The sequence below is a fragment of the Anolis sagrei genome, chromosome Y (genome assembly GCF_037176765.1).
Source record: "Anolis sagrei isolate rAnoSag1 chromosome Y, rAnoSag1.mat, whole genome shotgun sequence".
NCBI classification, from domain to species: domain Eukaryota; kingdom Metazoa; phylum Chordata; class Lepidosauria; order Squamata; family Dactyloidae; genus Anolis; species Anolis sagrei.
In genome coordinates this window covers 22,494,035-22,518,894 of record NC_090035.1, presented here as the reverse complement: position 1 = coordinate 22,518,894, position 24,860 = coordinate 22,494,035, and the positions used below count along the sequence as shown (strand labels likewise).

Below are 24,860 nucleotides of genomic sequence, written 5' to 3'. Positions count from 1 at the left end.
TTTCTGATGTTAAAACCTTTGTGTTTTAAAACAACTGGGTGGAACATCTTTTGTTTCACCAAAGACAAATGTGCAGCAGTGTTTTCTTTTTTAAAAAATATTTTTTTTATTTTTTTTAAAGAATAAAAGAAATATTTAGCAGTAAAAGTTTTAAAAAAGAAAATTATCAAAATGCTTGCCCTGTAGTGGGGCAAAAACAGCCACAGGACACACAACAACTGGGTGAAACAGCTTTTGTTTCACCAAAGACAAATGTGAAGACGTTTACGGATGGCGAAAGTCAACTTTTTGACCACCTCCTAAGCCTGTGGAGTCAACAGGGGCCCAGCCATAGATTGCAATGTACTTTGTCCACCCAGCGACTTACCAAAAAAAAGGCTGTAGTGATGTACGGGTCCGTGCTATCAAAATCAATCTGAGGATAGCCCAAAACTGGCAAGGTGGCCTTCAAGAAGACCAGCTTTTCCACAGCAAGGGGGTCGAGCGAGTTACGTTGGAGGGTGACGATTGCAATGTACTTTGTCCACCCAGCGACTCCAAATGCCTCTTCAAACGCAGGACGACAGGGACCACATGGCTGAGTAGTGCTTTCTGTGCTGAAAGATGTTCGGTGGCTAATTTGAATGGTTCTAGGATCTCGACCAGCTGAGTGATGGTCATCCACTCCTGGTTGTTGGGGACCAGCTTGGGCCGACAAAGATGTTCCATGCGCTCCAACATGATGTAGGTGGAGTTTTAGCGGGTGGGGACATCCTGCAGTAACCGGTGTTGTGGGAGGCACTCCAGTTTTGCGGACTTAGAGCTACGGTGGAAGAAGCCCGCGATTCTTCGGCAACGGTCAATGAGTTGAGTGACGGCGGTGGCGCTGTTCTCATCGGGCCCATTGAAGCCATCTTTTACAAAGTTATGCAGCAAATGCGCCATGCATGTTACGTTTGAGAAGCCGGCACTTTCGACCGCCCGGATCATGTTCCTTCCTGCGTCTGTGACCATGAATCCCGAGTTAGTACCACCGGAATGAGTATGCCGTATCCAGTCTCTCATCATCTCTCGCAAGTACTCAACACTCGAACAAAGCTGCAATGACTGTTCGAGAGAAAGTTTTGCGATTCGGGATATTGTATTGTACCATGGTGCCAGGAGGTGAACTGAACAAATCAGCGAAAACCTTCCCGTTCCACCATACTGCATGATTGCATGTTGCCTGGAAGGCAAAAAGGCATGCAACCCTGGGGGGCCAGGGTCAAGAGCCCACACCGGGAGGATTTACAGTCTGTCTCACTGGGGGACGGCCGATATGCAGTGAAAGGGAAGTGCACACCATGACACTCCCGGGGGGGGGGGGCTGACCAATGTCCCCCCGGGAGGGCATGGGAGGGAGAAGGCTGGGAAGGGTATTGGCCTTCTCTCAGCAGACAAAAAGGCAGTCAATCCCAGGGGGGCAGGGTCAAGAGCCCACCCCGGGAGGACTTACAGTCTGTCTCACTGGGGGACGGCCGATATGCAGTGAAAGGGAAGTGCACACCATGACACACCCGGGGGGGGGGGCTGACCAATGTCCCCCCGGGAGGGCATGGGAGGGAGAAGGCCGGGAAGGGTATCGGCCTTCTCTCAACAGACAAAAAGGCAGTCAATCCCGGGGGACAGGGTCAAGAGCCCACCCTGGGAGGACTTACAGTCTGTCTCACTGGGGGACGGCCGATATGCAGTGAAAGGGAAGTGCACACCATGACACTCCCGGGGGGGGGGGCCTGATCAATGTCCCCCCGGGAGGGCATGGGAGGGAGAAGGCCGGGAAGGGTATCGGCCTTCTCTCAGCAGACAAAAAGGCAGTCAATCCCGGGGGGGGCAGGGTCAAGAGCCCACCCCGGGAGGACTTACAGTCTGTCTCACTGGGGGACGGCCAATATGCAGTGAAAGGGAAGTGCACACCATGACACTCCCAGGGGGGAGCCCTGACCAATGCCCCCCCGGGAGGGCATGGGAGGGAGAAGGCCGGGAAGGGTATCGGCCTTCTCTCAGCAGACAAAAAGGCAGTCAATCCCGGGGGGGCAGGGTCAAGAGCCCACCCCGGGAGGACTTACAGTCTGTCTCACTGGGGGATGGCCGATATGCAGTGAAAGGGAAGTGCACACCACAGCACAGCAGCACTTCCCTTTCAGCCTGTTGGGCATCGCCTCTGGGGTGCCCGGAGAAGAGGCAGTCCTGTACTCCAGTGTACGCTTCCCCCCCCCCAACACAAAGTGCTTTGAGCACACTAGTTTTTTCAAAGTAAACGCTTCGGAACCCCAGGACTCAAATTGAAATTTGACTTTGCATGGCATCGAAGGATGACATCTGCAATGGGTCAAAAAATCCTCATTCCCTCCCTTAACTCCCTGTCATACACCCTTTCCCCTCCTCTTTCCCCAGTCGTTACCGGCCGCCCCTTGCAGGCAGTCTCACTGGAGCGCGACTGATATGCTGTCAAATATGACTGCAGAGAGACACTACCCCTCCCTTTTTTTCTCATGCCAGCTGTAAGTTGGTCCCCATCCCTGACCTATACTCTGGAACCCCCCCCCCCCAACTCCCTTTCATACACCAGGGTTGCTCGCATCCCTCATACAAGGCTGGAATGACATTTTGAGAGAGGGTGCTAACTGTCTTCGTGGCTGCTGAGAGTAGACCAGTACTTCATCCCAGACTACCCTCGGGAGTAACCACTGCTCTCTGCTCAATGTGTGCTCCTGCATCCTTGACAATGCGAGTTTGAAACCTGTCTTTTAATTTTCCACTTGTCTACCTGGTTGTCTGCTGAGTGTTGGTGGGACATTCGGGTTTCTAGTTTTTAGTGCGAAGGATTCGAATGCTTCGTTGCTCGTGTTCCTTCTGTTTGTGATGGAAGCAGTTCTGTCCTTGAGGTATACTTTGACACAGTTCCCTGCCGGTCTCCTTTCCTTTTGGGTTGTCATGCGTGCATTTACCTTTCACTGCCTATCGGTCACTCCTGAGAGTTAATTGCACCATGCAGCTTTCTGTTGGTAATTTCTTTTTTAAGTGCACCAGGCTGCTTTCTGTTGGTCAGTTCTTTTTTCACAGTGCGAATGCTTCCCCTTTCATACACCCTTTCCTTTTGGGTTGTCATGCATGCATTTACCTTTCACTGCCTATCGGTCGTCCCCCTACATCGATTTTTATTGATGGTTTTTATGGCGACTTTTAGCCAACTCCCCTTCGTACCCCTCCATCGAAGGCAGACACTCCCTCTCAAAGGCCAGCTTGACTTCCCCTTTCCCCAAGACTCAGCCTAAAAAGTAGTGTCTGCTTCCCACAACACCCGTTTTGAGCACCCTTTCCTTACAGTGGTCATGTATGCCACTTTTTAGCCTGTAGGGCATTGCCTCTGAAGTGCCCGGAAAAGAGGCACTCCTCTACTTTTGTGAATGCTTCCCCTTTCATACACCCTTTCCTTTTGGGTTGTCATGCGTGCATTTACCTTTCACTGCCTATTGGTCATCCCCCTACATCGAGGGCTGGCACTTTCTGTCGAAGGCCAGCTTGACTTCCCCACTCCAGAGGGTTAAGTGCACCAGGCTGCTTTCTGTTGGTCAGTACTTTTTTCACAGTGCGAATGCTTCCCCTTTCATACACCCTTTCCTTTTGGGTTGTCATGCATGCATTTACCTTTCACTGCCTATCGGTCGTCCCCCTACATCAATTTTTATTGATGGTTTTTATGGCGACTTTTAGCCAACTCCCCTTTGTACCCCTCCATCGAGGGCGGACACTCCCTCTCAAAGGACAGCTTGACTTCCCCTTTCCTCATAAGGCGGCCAAAGTACTTCTATCTGCTTCCTTCAACACCCTTTTCTGCACCTGTTATCTGCACTCTCAAAACAATTTACCTGCGCTCTTACAGACCCCAACCCTTTCCACCGTGCTACAATTCAAATCTCCATCCCAAGAGCAAACACTACAATTATTCTGTCACGCGTTAGTAACATGTTTTGAAGGAGTTATTTGGAATTTTTGACCAAAAATGCTGAACAAAAAAAATGGTATTTTAAGAAAAATTGCCCCATACGCATTTCCTTCGCAACTAGATAAAAATGAGTGATTGCAAATCCTCAGTGGGGATTTGTCCGTACTTGCAGAACTGCTACAGAAATTATGAAATTATGAAATTATGAAATTATGAAATTATGAAATTATGAAATTATGAAATTATGAAATTATGAAATTATAAATATCGATATCGTTCTGTTATAAAAAAAAAGATTTACAAAATTGTCGAACAAAACCGCCCAGCCAGATAATTGCCCATAATTTAATATTCATATTTTTTTCAAAGTGCAATTTATGATACTGTCTTCTTTTTATTTAATTTACTTTCTGCATTTTTAAAAATTAATTTGTAATTTTAACGTTATAACTTAATATATATTATAAATAAATAATTTATATTTCGTATATTGTTATGTTAAAATATAATTACAATTTTATGTATTATATTTTATTACAATCTTAAGTAATTTAATTTCAATTTCTTGCCTTGCTTCTTGTTTAGCAACTGTTATAATTTTTTAATTTTTTATTCTATTTGATTTATATTCTATTTGATTATTTTATTATTGTTATTATTGTTTATGTTTAACTAGTTATGGTTATTAGATTATTTTATTAAGATATGTTTTTTAATTATTACATTTTTTTAAGTACCAACACCCGTGGATGACAAGAGAAAATATATGGGGGAAGGGGGGAGGGTAAGGGAGAAAAAAAAGGTAAAAAAATCATAAATCCAAAAAAAAATTTGACTCCCTTCTATTCTGCTCATGCAATATCTTTCATTTTGTAATGTATATAAAAAAAAACAGAAAATGAGTTCCATGTCCCATCTAAATGTCCATTATGAAGCTGTATACGTTGTAAATGTTTTCGTTTGCATGGTTTTTTGTTTTGCATTACGCTGACGCGGGCGCCATCTTAACGAATCGATTCGTTATTTATTAACGATTTTTACGAATAACAAAATTTCGTAAACGCTTTGCGCATGCGCTAACGCGGGCGCCATCTTAACAAATCGATTCGTTATTAGCGATTTATACAAATAACGAAATTTCGTAAATGCCTTTGCGCATGCGCTAACGCGGGGCGCCATCTTAACGAATCGATTCGTTATTCCCAGCAAAATTACGAATTTTCGTAAGCGCTTTGCGCATGCGCCAACGCGGGTGCCATCGTAACGAATCGATTCGTAAATTATTTACGAAATTTTGTAAATACCGAACCTTTTTAAGGGAAAATTTTGTAATTATTTTAAATATCGAAACAAAAAAAACCCCCAATTACAAATCGATTTTAGAAACAAATTTTTCCGTTGTTACCCAGGCCTAGTGTTTATAAACAATGCCAGCTCTTCGGAGATGAGCACCACCCCCCAGAGTCAGACATGACTAGACTTAATGTCAGGGGAAACCTTTACCTTTATTATTCTATGATTATATGATTCTAAGTCCCTGCTTTGTTACAGTTATCTATCAGATGACCTTGGAGTAAGTCTTGCTCTGCCTCAGCCAGAGAGGAATGCAAAAGAGGGCAAGAAACTCTTATTTTATGAAAGTAGAATCATGCATAATTTGAGTGTTGGGAAACCTAGGGCCAAATCCGCACTCAGCTGTAGACCCCTGCTGGGGGACCTTAGCTAGTCCTTCTCCTTTGTCTATAACATAGAATCATGGAGTTGGAGGAGACCCTGGGGGGTCATCCAGTCCAGCCCTTTTCTGCCTTCATGAAGGAAAAGCACAATCAAAGTACCCTGGACAGATGGCCATCCAGCCTCTGCTTAAAAGCCTCCAAAGGAGAAGTCTCCTCCAGACTCTGGAGCATGGGTTCCATTACTGAGCATCTCTTATGGTAAGGAAGTTTTTCCTAATGTTCCTTTCCTGTCATTTGAACCAATCAAACAAAAGCAAGGGTAAATCTGCCCAAAAAAGCCCTTTAGAGAGGGATGCCATAGGTGGGAGGTTTGTGTCTTTGCCTCTTCAAGTCTGCCATCTTTTGTGCAAAGAAATACCTGAGGACCCCCTTTTCCTGCCCATTGACCCCATCAGCCATTTCCTCCAAGCAGAAGCAGTGCTTTCTGTGTATATGTTGGTGTGTGATGGCTCCCCCTTTCCCCAGTGGTGCCCACCCCTTGGTGATAGATGAACGAGGGTCTCCGGCCTGAGCATTGATCCGCCTCCCTCTCTGCATGCAGATTCAGCTCTCTCTCCTCCTGGTTAATTCCCATCCATTTATTTGGACTAAATGGATCCTCCGCTTGCTCTTCCTCTGGATGCCTTGAACTCCCCTAAGCCACTCACTGAATATGTCATTGCACGCCTTGAGGAGCAGAAGTGGAAGTCTTCTGCTTTAAGGAGGTAGAAAGTGGGCAATTACTTTGGGAATGGTTTGACCTGCATTCCATGTTTTGGCTCCTCCATGGGCTGTTGTGAATTGGTCTCTCCATGGCAAGCAATGGCCACTTCCTGGCTGGGCACCAAGGGAGTGTAGACTGGTGCCAAGCTTCCTTCCGGCTCCTTTACGGAGCTGGAAGGAATCTTGGAACCAGTCTACATTTCCTTGGGGCCCAGGCAGGATGAGGGATTGCCTTTCCTTCCCAATGACCAACAAATATGAGGCACTAAAAGATGGACTCTATTAGCAACCAAAGAAGCTGCTGGGGCTTCAGAGGCTTCTCCTTTTGCTGGTGGAAAGGGGGCCCGTGGTCACGCTCTGCATACCAAGAGTTCAGGAACAGCCAAGATCCCTTGCTCAGCTCAAAATCTTCCAAAATCATAGCGCCGGGGAGAAAAGTGCTTGAAGCCAATGAAGCTTGAAGTGCTTCATTGGCGAGCAACACCTCCGGTCACCGCACCAAATAGGCTTCAGCCCCCCCCCCCCCCAAATTCTCATGGTGGTTCGCGAAAAGGCCTTACTGGTGCATTATTTGTTATGTTTATTCATATCATGATCTGATAACCATACTCAATATATTCCATATGCATGAGGGTATTGGGGTAATGATACAAAAGGTTTGCTAGGCTAGACCCTATCTCACTCAGGCTCAGCCCCCCCCCGAAACTCACCCCCCCGAACCCCCCCTGAAAAAAATTCAGCCCTCCTGAAATGAAATCCTGGCTACGGGCCTGGCTCTGGGCCCCCTTCTCTCATGTGTCTTGCAGTTTGGTTTGGTTTTCCATGGAAGTCTGGGTCAAAGCTATTTAGCTCCCTGTGTTTTCAGTGTGGTTCATAAAACAAGAGAACAGAAAACAGCCAAGAGGAAAGGTGGCCAAAGCTGGGTGAGTTGACTTTAAACAACTGGTTCATGGATTTGTGGTGAAACTGCTCTCAGTTTTAGTCTGAACTTCTCAGGGTGTTGAATTGTTTTCAGAATGCAGTTTGCCAGGTTCAGTAGCTCAGTGAGAGTCTACACCAGGGATTCTCAAACATTTTCAGCAACTGAGCCCTTTTTGAAGCAAACGCTTCACATGGAGCCCCAAGAAATGTTCATATTGTGGTGGTGAGTTTGGTGGTGGGTTCAGTTGGGGGGGGGGGTGTCCCTCATCATCATAATCCTCATTATCATCCTCCTTGGCGGGATCAGTGGCACAGGGAGGGCATCTCTCATCGTCCTCCTCAGTGGCGGGGGGCTTGGGGGTGGGTTGGACAGTGCTGTGGGTTTGCCAGTGTGGGGGGAGGGTCCCTTATCGTTCTTCTAGGCAATGGCGGCTTCAGTGGTGGCAGGTCCCTTGTCATCCTCCACCTCTGCGGCAGTGGAGGCAGTGGCCCCTTGGGCTTCAAGTGTTGCTTTATGTGGAGGTCATGTGGTTGCCAGGATCACGTGGCCAGCATGCTGCAATTGTTACTTCATGGGAGCACCTGCATTGTTAAATTCTAGCCTCAAAAGACTACATCAGGAAGGGAAAGAAGGGAAGTGATGGGCTAGTTGAGACAGAAAATGGCTGGAAGGTGGTGGGGTGCCTGTGGAGCCCTTGAGCACCTTTTGAGGAGCCCCAATGGCTCCACGGAGCACCGTTTGAGAAATGTTGGACTAGACTAACCCCTTTGGACAACCCCTTTGCTCTCCAAGGTGACGATCCCATTCTGGAGGAAGGGCAGGTGGGAGAGCTCCTGTACAGTTCTGACTATGACCCAAAGCAGGCTCACTGATGTCATGGGCATCGAAGCCTCCATTCTTCAGGGTTGTAGGATGAAGCCCTTGTATGAAATTAACAAGGTCAAGAAAGGCCAAAGGCAGGGGAGCCAGGGTGGGAGATTCAAGGGGTCCTGTGACATGCATGCCAAAGGAGTGTGGGATGACGGTCCAAGGCAAAGTGGGGTTGGCCAGGCCTCTTGCGGTCTGTGGTCACTGTGAGCATCCCTCTGTTCATGCCCTGCTCCCATCTGTTTCTCCTTTTCTCTCTCTCTGATGGCCGCAAAGCACACCGATTCCTCTTTGTTAACATGCGGAAGACCCCTTGTGTTTTTATCGCCTGACTCCTCGGCATTTAATGAATAACCTTGGTGTTACATTAATGCAAGTTTGTGTGTTGTAATTAATATTTGTGTTGCCACTGGAAATGGAGGGTCATAAATGACAGCGAGTTGAGGAAGTGGAGGGCCGGCTTAATTGGCTGTGTGCAGCTCGGAAAGGAAGGAGCCAGCCATTAAATGTGCAGCTGCAGAGAGGGAAAAAGGAGGGGGCCCCAGAGGCTATGATACCACCAATAGGGGATAAGGGTGGCATCCTCTAAAACCCAGAAAGGGTGCCTTGCTGGTGGGGGGGGGGGAGATCAAGGGCATTGCAAGGCAAGGAAGAGCAAGGCCAGGATGGCAATATTGCAATGGAGAATGGAGGCAGCATGGTTTTCTTTCCTGCACCCCAGCCAGGGAACATACTGCTCTTTCTGAGCCATCCAGAGACCTTCTTCACCAGTTTTTGTCAGGACAAACAAGCAGGATGTGTGTGGAGTAATGTGAAAGACATTCCTTTCATTCTCCAACACAAACATAGAGTCTCTATTCAGTTGTGTAGCTGCTGTGTAGCTTGCACCAATGACAAGATTTGGCCTAGATCCCAATGAGGTGTGTGGGGAATTGCCTAATCTGGCTTGGAGTGATCCATGGTCTTCCTGATCCCGAGTCTCCCATTCATTACTATGAGGAGTTCAAAAATGGCTTTTTTGTGTGTGTGTCAGGAGCAACTTGAGAAACGGCAAGTTGCTTCTGGTGTTGATGGCGGAGGGCCCCCGCCAACGATTGGCCTGCACTGCAGCGGAGAGTGCCACAGTTCCTGGTTGTCACAATTGGAAGAAACTGATGAAATGTGCCCCAGCAGGCAGCTAAATAGTAAGAATGCCTGCAGCCTTTCTTTGCTTTCCCCTCTCCCTACCTTGTAACAAGCCCTAATAAAAGTACTTGAAACTTGCAACATTTAATCTTTCTGCTTGATACTTTTGTATCTTTCCCTGCCTCAGACTAATTCAACATTAAAATAAACCTTTTTCCAGGCTCCGGAGAGCCGTGAGCCTGCTGGGGGGGGGCGCCTACTGCCCCCCCCCCCCCCGGACCCTGGATCTGCGTTCAGAAAAATCGCAGATACCGAAACCGCCATTTTGGACCCCAGTAACCACTAAAACAGTAAAATGGCGGATTGACGCCGTTCTAATTTTGTATTTTTCTGCTATTAATTCTAAGACTAACTGCCATCTCGCTTTCCTCATTTTGGACTCCTGCGCTCGGGGAATAATAATTTTGTTTAAAGTATTATTATTTGACAGCAAACAGCTGATTGTCAAAACTGTGCCCGCTCAGCAAAAGCAGCCTGCTTTCCTTTGCTGCCGCTCATTCCTGCTCGGTCCCGCCATCAGGGGCTTGCTGTGGGCACCCATAGGAGGTCCCGGAGAAGCGGCCAGGCGGGGACCCAGGCCCCAGCGTGGGAGATCTAGTTCGCCAAGGGCCGGACAATGGATTCTGTTGCTGCCTGACCCAGCGAACATAACTGGGTTCCTATTTCCTTTTTGTGACTCTCTGACTTATGCACTGGACTATTTATCGTATCCATGACCACGAACTACCCTTTTCAAAGTTTATGAAGCCTCCAGCTTATGCCTTAATAAAGATCAATTATTGAAATAAACTTTATGGGGTGGGAAGGGGTTCCTCTTCTGTTCTAACTCTGTATCAGTGATGCCTATTGCCTATGATTTTGATATATGTATGTAACCTTATGAATTTCCTCTGTACCCTCGTCCCCTTGACCCTTGCCCCACAAAAACTGCTGTGACCAGGAACTGCCTGAGGGAGGGCTCCAGCCTCTCCCTCAATCACCCTTGATTAATTCACCAGCATGGACAATACTGTTAATCTCCAACCCTGGCCCCTGGAGCAAGACCAGCGAGGGGAGGGGGTCAACAGAAACTCGGAAAGAAAAGATTGATAAAATCATCAAGACGTTGTTGATCCCCCTGAGGTCCGATGTCGAAAAAGCCATTCATATTTCCCTTCAAAGCTCATTAAGGACAGGAAAGCTTTTGTTTGTCAAGATCACACCTTGCCTGCCTGGAACAAAGCCCGCATTCCAGTGGGCAGGGAACTTCTAATCCCATCATTTTCCCCCTCCATTGTTTATGGCGGCACCGCCTCCTCTCTCCTGATTTGTCCATCTTGCGAGGCGAGCGGAGGGCGCTCATTGGCCCCCTAGAGGTGAAGAAATGCGCTGATTGGTCCAGAGCAGGGGCGGGCCACCCAGCCTCCTCCCAGCTGCTCCAGCATCAGCCAATCAGCGTGAAGCCGGCCAGCAAGGGGCGGGCGGGAATTTTGAAATGTTTTCCTTTGTTCTTCTACTATAAATATGCCTGTATTCTTTGTACTGGTATGCTTGCAGTGGAATGATCCCTGCAATGCATCTGATTTCAGCTGAATCACAAATAAACCTTGGTTGCTGGAAACTTCTTCCATCTTGAGGGGGCATTATTATTTTTAATATTTTTATCACGAATTAGCTTCTGCTGGCCTCACCAAGGTTCAAGAGCCCTTTTGAGCGATCCTAAGGGATCTCCTCCGCCAGAGACCCCTTCCAAAAGAGCTCGATATCAGTGTGAGAGAATTAGCCATTTGCAAGTACGTTGCCCAGGGACGGTCGGATGTTTTCATGTTTTACCATCCTTGTGGGTTGTGGGAGGCTACTGTTATGTCCCCGCATGGGGAGTTGGAGCTGACAGAGGGAGCTCATCCAAAAGAGCTCGATATCAGTGTGAGAGAATTAGCCATTTGCAAGTACGTTGCCCAGGGACGGTCGGATGTTTTCATGTTTTACCATCCTTGTGGGTTGTGGGAGGCTACTGTTATGTCCCCGCATGGGGAGTTGGAGCTGACAGAGGGAGCTCATCCGTGCTCTCCTTGGATTCAAACCTCCAACCAGTTGGTCTTCAGTCCTGCCGGCACAAGGGTTTAACCCATTGTACCACCTGGATGACTTGTGCAGAAGACTAGCAGTCCTTCCAAACAGTTGTGCCGGGTTCGTTTCAGCCTTTAAATACATTGTTTTGGCTTTGAACTCCTAGAAAATATGTGACCAAAGCAGGAGGGCCTGAGTTGGATCATTTTGGCTTCCAGGAAGGGTTCCTGCTTGGTTTTCCCTTTTTGTTCCAATCCACCAATAGCCTCTGATCACCAATAGGCTTGTAAACCTAAGACTGCAAGCTTGCCTGAATCAATCCATCTGTAATTTAGTCTTCCAAGCACTATCATTTTTCCCAATCAATCAAGGTGTGATCTAATGAAGAGTTCAACATACAATAACTCCCCCTCCCCCTTTTCCCTCCTCCTCCTTTCTCACTCGCTTTCACCATTCTCCAGAGGCTATTGACTGCCATGTCAAGCCATCAGTGATTCAGATTCTCTCTGAGAAGGGAGGCACCCACGCCACCGTATTGTCAGATAATGTGGCATCTTCCCAATGGGGTCACTGTAGTACAATTGGGCTATTGTGGTCCTAACTGCAGCAATTTCCTTCATTACTGTTATTATTTACCGGAGCCGCTCATCGCTCTCTTTAGTTTTTAACAATGTTTGGGAAGAAAGGGGGACTTCTAGCGAGGAATTAATTAGCGCACGTACACGGCAAAGGAACCCGACGAACATGATGATAACATAGACACGGAGCTGGGTAAAATAACCCTCCACGGCACAAACAAGTTACATTAATGGTAAGGAGGAAGGCGATCCGTGGAGAGAAAATACTTGAGAGCAGCAAGGCTTGAAAGCCGGCGTGAGGCCAGGAGGGGTGGAAGAGGGCTGGATATCTAATCCCTGGGCAGTAATGGGGGTCAGGGAGGGGGTCCTCGCTCCTGGGAGGAAGAGAAAGCCCTGCTCAGGAAAGATTATGAGTATGCCCAGAGAGGAGGGGAATTTGGGCGTTTGGAGTTGCACCTGATGGAAGCATGGAAAGGCTGTATCTAAACCAGGCTTGAGCAAACTTGGGCCCTCCAGATATTTTGGACTCCAACTCACACCATTCCTAACAGCCTCAGGCCACTTCCTTTTCCCCTTCAGCCGCTTAAGTGGCTGAAGGGGAAAAGGAAAGGGCCTGAGGCTGTTAGGAATTATGGGAGTTGGAGTCCAAAACATCTGGAGGGCCTAAGTTTTCCCATGCCTGATCTAAAGCCATTCTGATCAGTGCAGCCACTCTGTCTGAAGCATCCCCAGCAGCAGGTAACTGTCCATTCCCTTTCTGATGACCAGAGAAGGCAGAGTTGTACCACACATCCCTTGAGGGGCAAAAAGGAGACCCAAAAGCACCAAAATCCATGGACAGGGAATATGGTCTATTTGGTGTGGCCCTACAGATAGAATCATAGAGGGAAGGAACCCCAGAAGGCCATCCAGTCCAACCCCCTTTTGCCAGGCAGGAGAAGCACAATCAAAGCACCCTCGACAGATGTCCATCCAGCCTGTGTTTAAAAGCCTCCCAAGAAGAAGCCTCCACCAGACTCTGAGGCAGAGAGTTCCACTGTTGAACATGTTCAGAATCAGCTGTTAAGTTCAAAAATAACCCTCACTAGGGGTGATTCCACAAAAAATATAGCAGAGTGCCAGAGCACACTTCATAACCAGCAGAAACTTATGTGTGATGAGCCAGGATAAGCTTCCATTCAACAGGATGGAACAGGATTGCAGAGTCACCACTTCAAGTTCCAAATATATATATTTATTGAAGTAAAAAAAAAAGAAATCAGTTGTAGATAGAAAAGGGTCTTGGAGCAAACCAGCTTACTAAGCTGTCTTCTAAGGAAAGTAAAAGGCTAAAATACCAAAAGTATTCAAACAGCTACATTTTTCCTGGAGAACGGCAAAAGGCGTCCTCACTTAAAGGATAACAAAGGCAGAAGGAAAAAGGCCAAAATGGAGAATGACCATATGGCCAAAAACAGGGCAATAAAATACCTTTAAAGAGGAAGTTACCTCATCCCTCACAAAGATCACATTGCTACATCTTCAAAGGGGAGAGGGGATAGTGATGAGAGAAGGAGAGTAAAGACAGAGTCCCTTCTGGGATAAGCATGCATAGGAATGTGGGGAAGGAATCCCTCACTTTAATCCTATCTAGTCTAGCTACTCATTGAGGACTGGAGACGTGTGCAGTCAGGAATGAGACCTAACAGAGGAGGAAGGAAGAAACGCGAGAGAGAGCACAAACAACGCGAGAATTGGGGAGAGCAAGAAAATAACGCGAGAACAAGGCTAAAGACGCGAGATTTGGAGGGAGAAGAAAACCAGGAAGTGGAAATAGAAAACATCGCGAGAAGATGAGAACCAGGAAACAGGAAGTGAAAATAATAATCAAACAAATAAGAGAATAAAGCACAAGAAGAATAATACAGAACAAAGAGGAAGACGAGAGGGGTCGCAAAGGAAGAAATACAGCGAGGGTAAGGAAGAAAGACCAGCTTACTGAAAGGGGAAGAAGCAAACGTCAGAGGCTCAAAAATAAAAAAAATAAAAATAATAATAATAAAAAATAGAGGAAAATAATAATAATAATAATAATAATAATAATAATAAAATAAATAATAATAATAGCAATTGAGAAAAATAAGTTGGAGAAATAAACAAAAAATATTGCATAATTAACTATCAAGAATATATTAAGAAAATACAAAAATAATAAACAATTAATAATAAATAATAAAATAAAATAAAATAAAAATAAAAAAGCTGGTGAATTAAAAGGGGGAGGAAAAAGTATATAAAGGAGGACTCTCATAGACAACTATAACTGAAACTAATATACCTTGTCTTCCACAATTAGATAAAGAAGCATAGAAAGAAATCAGAACAAGATTAAAGACATTCAGAGAAAATAAGAGAACAACTCCATAGTAAGAAGATGTATAACACAAGGAACAAAACAGATAAGACTGACAAGACTGACAAGACAGAGAAGAATGAGAAGGGCGACAGAGAACAGAAGGAAACGAAAAGTACTACAAGAAGAGTCTCTCTGCCAGAGGAACAAACGCTGAAAGATTTACTTGAGAAAATGACAGAGAAAGTAATGAAGGAGATACAATCAGTGAAGGAGAAACAAGACGCGGCACAGAAAGCATCCCAGGAACAGATGGCAGATCTGAAAAAGGAAATAAAAGAGGAAATTGGAGGAGTAAAAAAAGAAATAACATTAATGCAACAAGAATTCAAAGACTTGAAAATGGAAAAGACAGAAATCAAGAAGACTCAAGAAGCTATGCAGGGAAAAATTAGACATTTAGAACAGAAAACAGCGAAACTAGAGGAAAAGTGCGAAAAGATGGAGGCGAAAGAACTGGAATTTCAATTGAGACTGAGAAACATTGAAGAGGACCCAAAAGAGAATATAAGAGACAAAGTGATTGATATTCTAGCGGAACTACTAGAATATACAGACCAAGAGATGCAAGACCAGACAGACAGAGTTTATAGAGTAAATACAAATTTTGCGACAAGAAACAGAGTAGCAAGAGACGTTGTGGTGCACTTTGCAAAGAAAACCACAAGAGACGAAGTTTTGAAAGTAAACAACAGAAGAACAGTATATTATAAAGGGAAAAAAATCATCATATTGAAAGAATACCCAAACACGGTGTTAACGAAAAGGAGAAAATACAATTTCTTAACGGAAGAATTAAAAAGACGAAGAATAAGATACAGATGGGAACGAGAAGAAGGCCTGATGGCATCTTATAGAGAACAAAGGTATTGGATCAAAAGTGTCGACAGGGCAAAAGAATTTCTAGAAAAGATAAAACGGGAGGAAAAGGAAAAGGACACAGATCCAACAAAGGGAAAAGCGAGAAAAAAAGAACTAGAAGAAAGAAAAAGGGAACAGGAGAGGGAGGAAGAAGAGAGAGAGTCGAACATGGTAAAGACAAATGGCAAACAAAATCTGGATGGACTAGAACGAGATGGACCCAAAGAGGAGGAAATAAGAGAGGAAGGACCTGAAGAGATTGAAGGGGAGGAAGAAAGGGAGAAAGAGGAAATAGAAGACGAGAGGAACGAAAAGGAAGAAGGGACTAGAGAAGAAGACAACAAACAATGAAAGAGCTAAAATTATATTCAAATAATATTAATGGTCTGAATGTGCCGAATAAAAGAAATAAAGTTTTTTTAACCTAAAAAAGAAAAAGTTTCATATTATAGCACTTCAAGAAACACATATAAGGGAAGACCATATAAAACATTTGGAAAACAAGAGTTTGGGCCAGTCATTCATATCCTCAGCAAAAGAGAAAAAAAGGGGGGGGGGTAGTAATATACGTAAACAGGGACATTCCAGCGGAAATAGCATTTAAGGATGAAGAGGGAAGATTCCTGGGGGTAAATATAAAAATACAAGATTTGAAACTTCTAATCTGTAATATTTATGCGCCTAATGACTCCAAGATAAAATTCACAGAAAAACTAAAAAAAAAAGATAGAGGAGCAGGAATATGACCACTTAATAATTATGGGAGATTTTAATGGGGTCATGAATAGGGAACTAGATAGGACAAACCACACCACAAAGAAAACTAAATACAAAGGAAACCTTCCAAATATAATGATAAAAATGATGAAAAAACTAAACTTAAAGGACGTATGGAGAACAAAGAATGGTAACAAAAAAGACTACACATATTATTCGGCCAGATTTCAAAACTGGTCTAGGATAGATATGATGTGGACAACAACACAAATGATAGGGAAAATAAAGAGCTTTAAGATTTTGCCGAGGGCTGACTCAGATCACTGCCCCCTGGAACTAAGGATAGAGCTAGGGGCAAAATAAGAAGATGGAGATTAGATGAAAATTTGATAAAAAGAGAGGAAGACATAGAAAGAATTAGAAATAAACTAAAAGAATATTTTGAACTAAATGATAATATGGAAACAAATACACTAAATCTGTGGGAAGCAAGTAAAGCAGTAATGCGGGGCCATTTTATACAGCAAAAAATAGCCAGAAATAAACAAAAAATGGAAAAGATGAATGGGATTAAGAAAGAATTGGAAAAAGAGGAACAGAACCTCAAAAAAAGCCCAAAAAATAGAGAAATAAATAGCAAATTAGAAAATCTACGGAAACAATTAGACCTATTGGAATTAGAAGAAAAAGAAAAACAATTAAAGTATATAAGACAAAATTACTTTATGAATGCAAATAAATCAGGAAAATGGTTAGCGAATAAGCTACGGAAAAAAGAGAGAAAGTACACATAACCAAAATAAGAGACGAAGATAAAATATACACTCAAGATAAGGAGATCAGAAATCAATTCTTTAATTTTTATAAGAAATTATATCAGAATGAGAAGATAGATAGGGAAAAGATATACCAATATTTAGGAAAACAAAAAATACAAAAGATCTCAGATGAACAAAGGGAAACACTTAATAAGGAAATATCCGAACAAGAGATAAAAACGGCAATAAAAAATCTAAAACCAAATAAAGCTCCAGGCCCAGATGGGCTGTCATCGGGCTATTACAAAATTTTCCAACAAGAACTCACATAATGAATAACATAAGAATGTATAAAGAAATACCAAATTCCTGGAGACAGGCCAATATATCTGTAATACACAAGGAAAATTCGGACCCGGAAGAGGTTAAAAATTATCGCCCCATATCGCTACTTAATGTAGATTATAAGATCTTTTCCAGTATCCTAGCGGAAAGATTAAAAATAATTTTGGAAACATACATAGAGGAAGATCAAGCGGGCTTCCTACCCAACAGACAACAAAAAGATAACGTGAGGACAGTAATAGATTTGATCGAGTATTACGAAATTTACCACCAAAAGAAAGTAATGTTTATGGCCGTGGATGCCGAGAAGGCATTTGATAATGTCAATTGGGATTTTTTCAAATTTTTAATGAGGGAGATTGATATGGGGTATTATTTCCAAAATTCAGTGGAAGCAATTTATGAAGAACAAGAGGCCAAAATCATAATTAATGGACAGGAAACAGACAAGATTCAGATAGAAAAAGGAACCAGACAGGGCTGCCCCTTATCACCGTTAATATTTGTTTTATCATTAGAAGTACTGCTAAAAAGAATAAGAGAAGAAAAGACCCTAGAGGGTGCTAGAATACAAGGATTGGACTATAAATACAAAGCGTTCGCCGACGATATAATTTGTATTATAGAGAACCCAAAAGAAAAAACAGGAAATTGGCTGGAAGAAATAAAAAATTATGGGGAAGTGGCAGGATTTAAAATAAATTTGGAAAAAACTAAAGCAATAACAAAAAATATTGGAGAAAGAGAAAAGGAAGAGATACAAAAGAAATGGAATGTGCACATTGTTCCAAAAATAAAATATCTAGGGATCCAGATAACAGCAAAAAATCTACATCTTTTACAAAATAATTATTTAAATAAATGGAGGGAAATTAAAGAGGATATGAAAAAGTGGAAAAAATCAAATTTATCATTAATGGGAAGGATCGCTTCGATTAAATTGAAAGTCTTACCAAAAATGATATTCCTATTTCAAAATTTGCCCATAATCAGGAACATGAATGAGATTAAAAAATGGAACAGGGATATCTCCAAATTTATCTGGAATGATAAAAAACCAAGGATACATTATAAAAATTTAATAGAACAAAAAGAAAAAGGAGGATTGGCTGCACCGGACCTAAAAACATACTTCGAAGCCTGTGCTCTAACATGGGCCAGAGACTGGACCATGTTAAAGAAAAAGAAATTATTAACATTAGAGGGGATAGATCTAAGAGCAGGGTGGCATCATTATATTTGGTATAAAGGGAAAGAAAAAGAAAAAAACTTCGGGAATCATTTTATAAGGTCTGCAATTTTAAAAGTGTGGGAGAAATATAAATTAAAACTGTACAATAAAACACCAATCTGGATATCACCTCTGGAGGCAACGCAAAGAAGGTGTCTGGGGTGGAATGACTGGCCTGTCTACAAAGAAATACTAAAAACTAAACAAGGGGAAATAGAAATAAAAGAACAACAAGAACTAGTCCAAATCGACAAAAATATATCATGGTTCCAATACTGGCAAATTAAAGAAAAATTTAAACTGGATAGGAAATTAGGATTCGCACAAGGAGACGAATTCTGGGATACCATCATGAAAACAGAAAGAAAATTAATAACCAAATTATACAAAAAACTACTAGAATGGCATCTGGAAAAAAATGAGGAGAAAAATTACATGAGAAGATGGAACGAAAATATTCAAAGAAATATTAGAAAAGAAGAATGGAAGGTAGTTTGGAAAAAAAAGACTAAAATTTACATATGCAATAGAACTAAGAGAGAATTGGGTAAAAATATTGCAAAGGTGGTATTTGACACCGAAGAAATTGGGCAGAATATATAATAATACAAGCACGACCTGCTGGAAATGTAAAAATAAAGAAGGGTCCTTTTTCCATGCATGGTGGACGTGTGACAAAGCGAGAAAATTCTGGAGGGAAATACACAAAGAAATTCAATCTATGATGAAAATACAATTGCCATTGAAACCAGAGATCTTTCTGTTAGGGATGTATAATAGAAAATTAGACGAGAATAAAGATAAAATACTATTCTTGATATTAACAGCAGCAAGGATGTGCTACGCCAAAGTATGGAAGCAAGAAGAGATACCAGAGATAAATGATTGGGTAACAAAAATATTGGATATAAGAAACCTAGACAAACTAACTTTTTTACTGCTAAAGAATAAAGAAACTAAAAGGAAAGAAACAGATTGGAGTGAGGTTACAGAATATCTGAAAAAGAAGAAAAAAGAAATAGTATTATAAGAAATACAAAAATAGACTGAACTACGCCAAAAAGAGGGAAAGAAGAAAACTCAAGGACATAAACAGCAAGAAGCCTGATAAGATCTCCCGAAGATACCAGGGGGTCAAATTTTAATTTTTCTTTTTTTTCTTTTTCTTTATAGTTTTCGTCCTGTTTCTGAGGCCTGCCTTTATTTTTATATTTTTACCTTTTTTCAATTTTTTTTCCATTTTTTTTATCTTTTCATTTTTCTTTCTTTTTCTTTTTTTTCTTTCTTTTTTCTATTTCTTCTTTTTCCCTCGCTATGTTTTATGTTTTATGAAAATTTCAATAAAGAATATTTAAAAAAATAAAAAAAGGAATGAGACCTAACAGAGCAGTTCTTATGGTCAAGAGGTTCTTCCCAATGTTCATGTGGAACCTCTTTTCCTGTCATTTGAACCCATTGCTTCAAGTCATAGTCTCCAGAACAGCAGAAAGCAAGCCTGCTCTGACTCACATTCTGATCTGATCCAGCATTTATTAAAGGAAATATTTTAATGCATGGGTATTTTAATGGGAGGATCTGATATAATAGTTTTTGTGTCAGGTTAGAATGGACATGGGCAAACTTCAGCCCTCCAGGTGTTTTGGACTTCAACTCCCAAATTCCTAACAGCCGGTAGGCTGTTAGGAATTTATTTATTTATTTATTTCTCGCACTTCTACCCCGCTGTTCTCAACCCCCGAGGGGGGACTCAGGGCGGCTTACCAAAAGGCACAATTCGATGCCGGCACAATTTATTTATTTATTTATTTGGTTTACTTTTACCCCGCCCTTCTCACCCCGAAGGGGACTCAGGGCGGCTTACACATCCAAGGCACAATTCGATGCCCATAGCATACATCAATAATAAGCAATAAAACAAAATAACAAATTAGCAAACAACAACAACAACAACAACAAATTGCATCTAAACCCGTTAAAACCAATAAAACCAATAAAATTTCATACAAAACCGATACAAACCGCTTCTTCTTTCTTGCCAGTCAATGTTCGCTATCTCATGGTTCAGAGTTTTCTTCCACATTTATCAGTCCACATATATCAGTCCTGCCGGTCCTAATTGCCTGGTTGTCCTATCTAGTTAGCAGATTGCCCGAAGGCCTGGTCCCACAACCACGTCTTTGCCTTTCTCCTAAAGGACAGGAGTGATGTCGATGCCCTGATATCCACTGGGAGTGAGTTCCACAGGTGGGGGCCACCACTGAGAAGGCCCTGCTCCTCGTCCCCACCAGCCTTGCTTGGGAAAGCGGTGGAGTCGAGAGCAGGGCCCCCTCAGATGATCTTAAATTCCGTGGTGGGACGTAGAGGGAGATATGTTCGGACAGATACGCTGGACCGGAACCGTACAGGGTTTTGTAGGTCAAGACCAGCACCTTGAATTGGGCTCGGAACTGAACCGGCAGCCAGTGGAGCTGACACAGCAGAGGGGTGGTGTGCTCTCTGTATGTCGCCCCAGTGAGCAGCCTGGCTGCCGCTCGCTGGACCAGTTGAAGTTTCCGAACCGTCTTCAAGGGCAACCCCACGTAGAGTGCGTTGCAGTAGTCTATTCGGGATGTAACAAGAGCGTGGACCACTGTGGCCAGATCAGACTTCCCAAGTAACGGGCGCAACTGGTGCACAAGTTTTAATTGTGCAAAAGCTCTCCCGGCCACCGCTGAGACCTGGGGTTCCAGGCACAGCGATGAGTCCAGGATCACTCCCAAGCTGCGAACCTGCGTCTTCAGGGGGAGTGTAACCTCGTCTAACACAGGCTGTAAACCTATTCCCTGTTCGGCCTTACGACTGACCAATAGGACCTCTGTCTTGTCTGGATTCAATTTCAATTTGTTAGCCCTCATCCAGTTCGATACAGCAGCCAAACACCGATTCAAGGTCTGGACAGCCTCCTTGGTGACAGGTGAGAAAGAGTGACAGATCTGGACATCATCTGCATAGAGATAACATCTCAGTCCGAAACTCCGAATGATCTCCCCCAGCGGCTTCATGTAGATGTTAAACAACATTGGGGACAGAATTGAACCCTGTGGGACTCCACATGACAACGGCTGTGGGGCCGAACAGGTGTCACCCAGTAACACCTTCTGGGACCGTCCCTCAAGAAAGGGCCGGAGCCACTGCAAAGCAGTACCCCCAAGTCCCATATCTCTGAGGCGTCCCAGAAGGATACCGTGGTCAACGGTATCGAAGGCCGCTGAGAGGTCCAGCAGAACTAACAGGGACACACTCCCCCTGTCCAGCTCCCTGCGCAGATCATCTACCAAGGCGACCAAGGCTGTTTCCGTTCCATGTCCCGGTCTAAAGCCAGACTGTGCTGGATCTAGATAATCAGTGTCTACCAGAAATCCCTGGAGCTGTGTCGCCACCACACGTTCCATGACTTTGCCCAAGTAGGGGAGATTGGAAACTGGCCGATAGTTGTCTAATTGAGTGGGGTCCAGTGATGGTTTTTTCAACAGCGGTTTGATAATAGCTTGTTTCAAGCTCGCTGGAATTTTGCCCTCCTGCAAGGAGGCATTAACCACCACCTTCACCCACTCTGCCAAACCCCCTCTGGCTTCCTTTATCAGCCAGGATGGGCAGGGGTCTAGGATGCATGTGGTGGGTCGCACCTCTCCAAGGATCCTGTCCACATCCTCAAGCTGAACCAATTAAAATGAATCCAACGAAACCGGATAAGCAGATGCTCTCGTTACATCCTCAGAGACTGCATTTAAAGTGACGTCGAATCCAGACCGAATCAGCACAATTTTATCAGCGAAGAACCAAGCAAATGCTTCACAGCGAGCTCCTGAGCTGTCAGGGATCTCGCTTTCCGGTGGATTTAACAGACTCCTGACAACCCGAAAGAGCTCAGCTGGACGGTTCTTCGCCGATGCAATATTGGCCGCAAAGGATGTTTTTTGTGCTGCCTCTATTGCCACACCATAGGACCTTAAGAAGGCATTCAGGTGTGTTTGGGCTGATTTAGTCGGATTCCGGCACCACATGCGCTCTAGCCACTTCTTCTTTCGCTTCATAGCTGCCAGCTCCTCAGTGAACCAAGGGGCATGACTAGCCCGGTTACTCGAGAGGGGGCGTTCTGGAGCGATTGTATCGATTGCCCTAGTCATCTCAGAATTCCAGCGAGAGACCAAGGCATTGACAGAATCGCCAGCCAGGGAAGTGGGAAGCTCCCCAAGAGCTGTCAGGAATCCGTTTGGATCCATAAGTCTCCTGGGGCGGACCATTTTAATGGGTCCACCACCCCTGTGGAGGTTGGGAGGTACAGTAAGTCTAAACCTAATCAGGAAGTGATCTGTCCATGGCAACGGAGCAATGGTCAACTCCTCCGCCCCGACCCTGTCACCCCATCCCTGGGTAAAGACCAAATCCAATGTGTGTCCAGCCGTATGGGTGGGACCAGATACTAGTTGGGACAGGCCCATGGTTGCCATGGCGGCCATAAAGTCCTGAGCTGCACTTGAAAGTGAGGCCTCGGCATGGACGTTGAAATCCCCAGGACTAAAAGCCGTTGGGAGCCCAGCGCCATATCCGAGACCACACCTGCTAACTCAGGTAGAGAAACTGTCGTGCCGCGGGGTGGTCGGTACACTAACAGAATCCCTATCCTGTCCCGGTCACCTAACCTGAAGCCAGCACATTCAAATGATGATGATTGTGGGATGGGGCACCTGATCAGGGGGATAAACTCCTTATAGACTACTGCAACTCCTCCTCCCCGCACTCCGGGTCTTGGTTGGTGCTGCACAGAGTAACCTGGTGGGCAGAGTTGGGAGAGATTCACCCCTCCCCCTTCGTCCAACCAGGTCTCCGTTATACATGCCAGGTCAGCTTGTTCTTCCTGGATTAGGTCTCGAATGATGGAGGTCTTTCCATTTACCGACCTGGCATTGAACAGCACCACCCTTAACCCAGAGGGGCCACCATCCTGGCATCTCAGCTGTATCTTGTCGGGAGGGTTTTTTGGAGTTCCCAATATATTCTTGTTATTTTCAGGCCGAATTGTTTGTTGAGTTGTGGTATGGATTTTTGGAATTGCCAATGTTCTATTGTAAATTTTATTATAGAGTTTATTATAGAGTGTTTATTATGTTTATTATAGAGTGTTTAATGTACTGTGTTTAAACTGTATTTAGGGTTTACATTAGTTGCTATGGCCTAACTGTAAGAGATAGGTTGCCATGGTAACAAGGCCTCAGAGGAGGTGGGCGGAGTTTAAGGAATAAAAGGTTTGAAAGCGACAGTTAATATTCAGTCCGGTGGATGAGACCCGGGGAAGAGGATCAGAGTCAGTTAGGGCTCTGGGTTGTGAAGCTGTGAGAATTCAGTTAGTTCTTGGGATTTGTGAATATTTCTTCAGCAAGAGAGCTGAAGGTGTTACCTTGTTAGATTGCTTAGGTTAAAAGAATCTAACAGAAGGGGTTTTAAGGATCGCCAGTAAGGAAAGACTGGTGATCAGTGGTTTGATCCGAGTATAGGACAAACAATGTGGATATTCACAATAGGGAACTCTGAAGTAATAAAAGCACTTCACTAAAGAAGGAGTTTATAGAATTGTAACATCAGAAGCTTGAATGTATCTCAAACTAGCCATTTTGTAACATCAAGCCTTGTGCCAAGTTCAAATTCTCAAAACTGCAACAATTACGTTCTGTTAACAATAAAACTTGTTCTCTTTGTATTTCAAACCTGCCTCCTCCATTGCTTTTATGCTTGGTGCATTCCACACTACCAACGTCACCTCACAACACAACTAAGGATAAACAGAGACATAAACCAGCGTCTCTAAACATATTGGTGGCAGCTTAATTGATATCTAAAAGAAGGTTCCTTACAAATATTGTTGGCATCAAGGAAAATTAGTACTTCTTTACATAATTTGGTGCCAGCAGCTGAGAGGCTTCGTTACATTTTTGGTGGCAGACGACGGGATTCGTGTAACAACTGATCGAATGCCTTAAAATTTAATTTAGGAATAAGTTGTGAGGTAAAAGTTGTTGAAAACATGGCCACCAGGTGGCAGAGAAAGCTGGCTGAGGAAAGAGAGGGAGACCAAGAAGAAAGTTCGAGCTCTGAGGCAGAGACAGAGCCGGTGCCTATGTCAGAGATGGCTTTTAAGTACAAGTTAGAGATGAAACGTTTGGAAATAGAGGCAAAAGAAAGACAAAGAATGAGAGAATTGGAACAGGAGTTAGAATTGAAGAAAATGGAGTTTGAGCTAGAGAAGCAAAGATTAGCTTTATCTCAAACATCCAGTGATGTCCAGGAAGGGAGATCTGGAGTGGATACCCCAGATTTGACAAAGAAATTCCCAAAATTTACAAAAGGAGATGACCCAGAGAAATTCCTTATATCTTTTGAGAGATGTTGTCGGGATTTTGGGTTGGCTAAAGACAAATGGATGATATACCTAAGGCCTCAGATAAGTGAGAAGCTTTTACAGATATATGGACAGATGCCTGAGGAGTCTTGTAGAGACTATGATCTGTTTAAGAAA

General features: G+C 43.9%; 1 protein-coding gene across 1 annotated transcript in view; it reads left to right on the top strand.

The window, feature by feature from the left end:
• Positions 1-15,648, top strand: part of LOC137095210 (golgin subfamily A member 6-like protein 25) — a 45,808-nt gene extending 30,160 nt beyond the window's left edge. The window contains exon 2 of the mRNA XM_067461609.1: positions 14,339-15,648. Coding sequence (XP_067317710.1) covers positions 14,417-15,607 — 1,191 coding nt within the window. The 5' untranslated portion in view covers positions 14,339-14,416 and the 3' untranslated portion in view covers positions 15,608-15,648. The remainder of the gene's footprint in view (positions 1-14,338) is intronic.
• Positions 15,649-24,860: the final 9,212 nt, after the last annotated feature.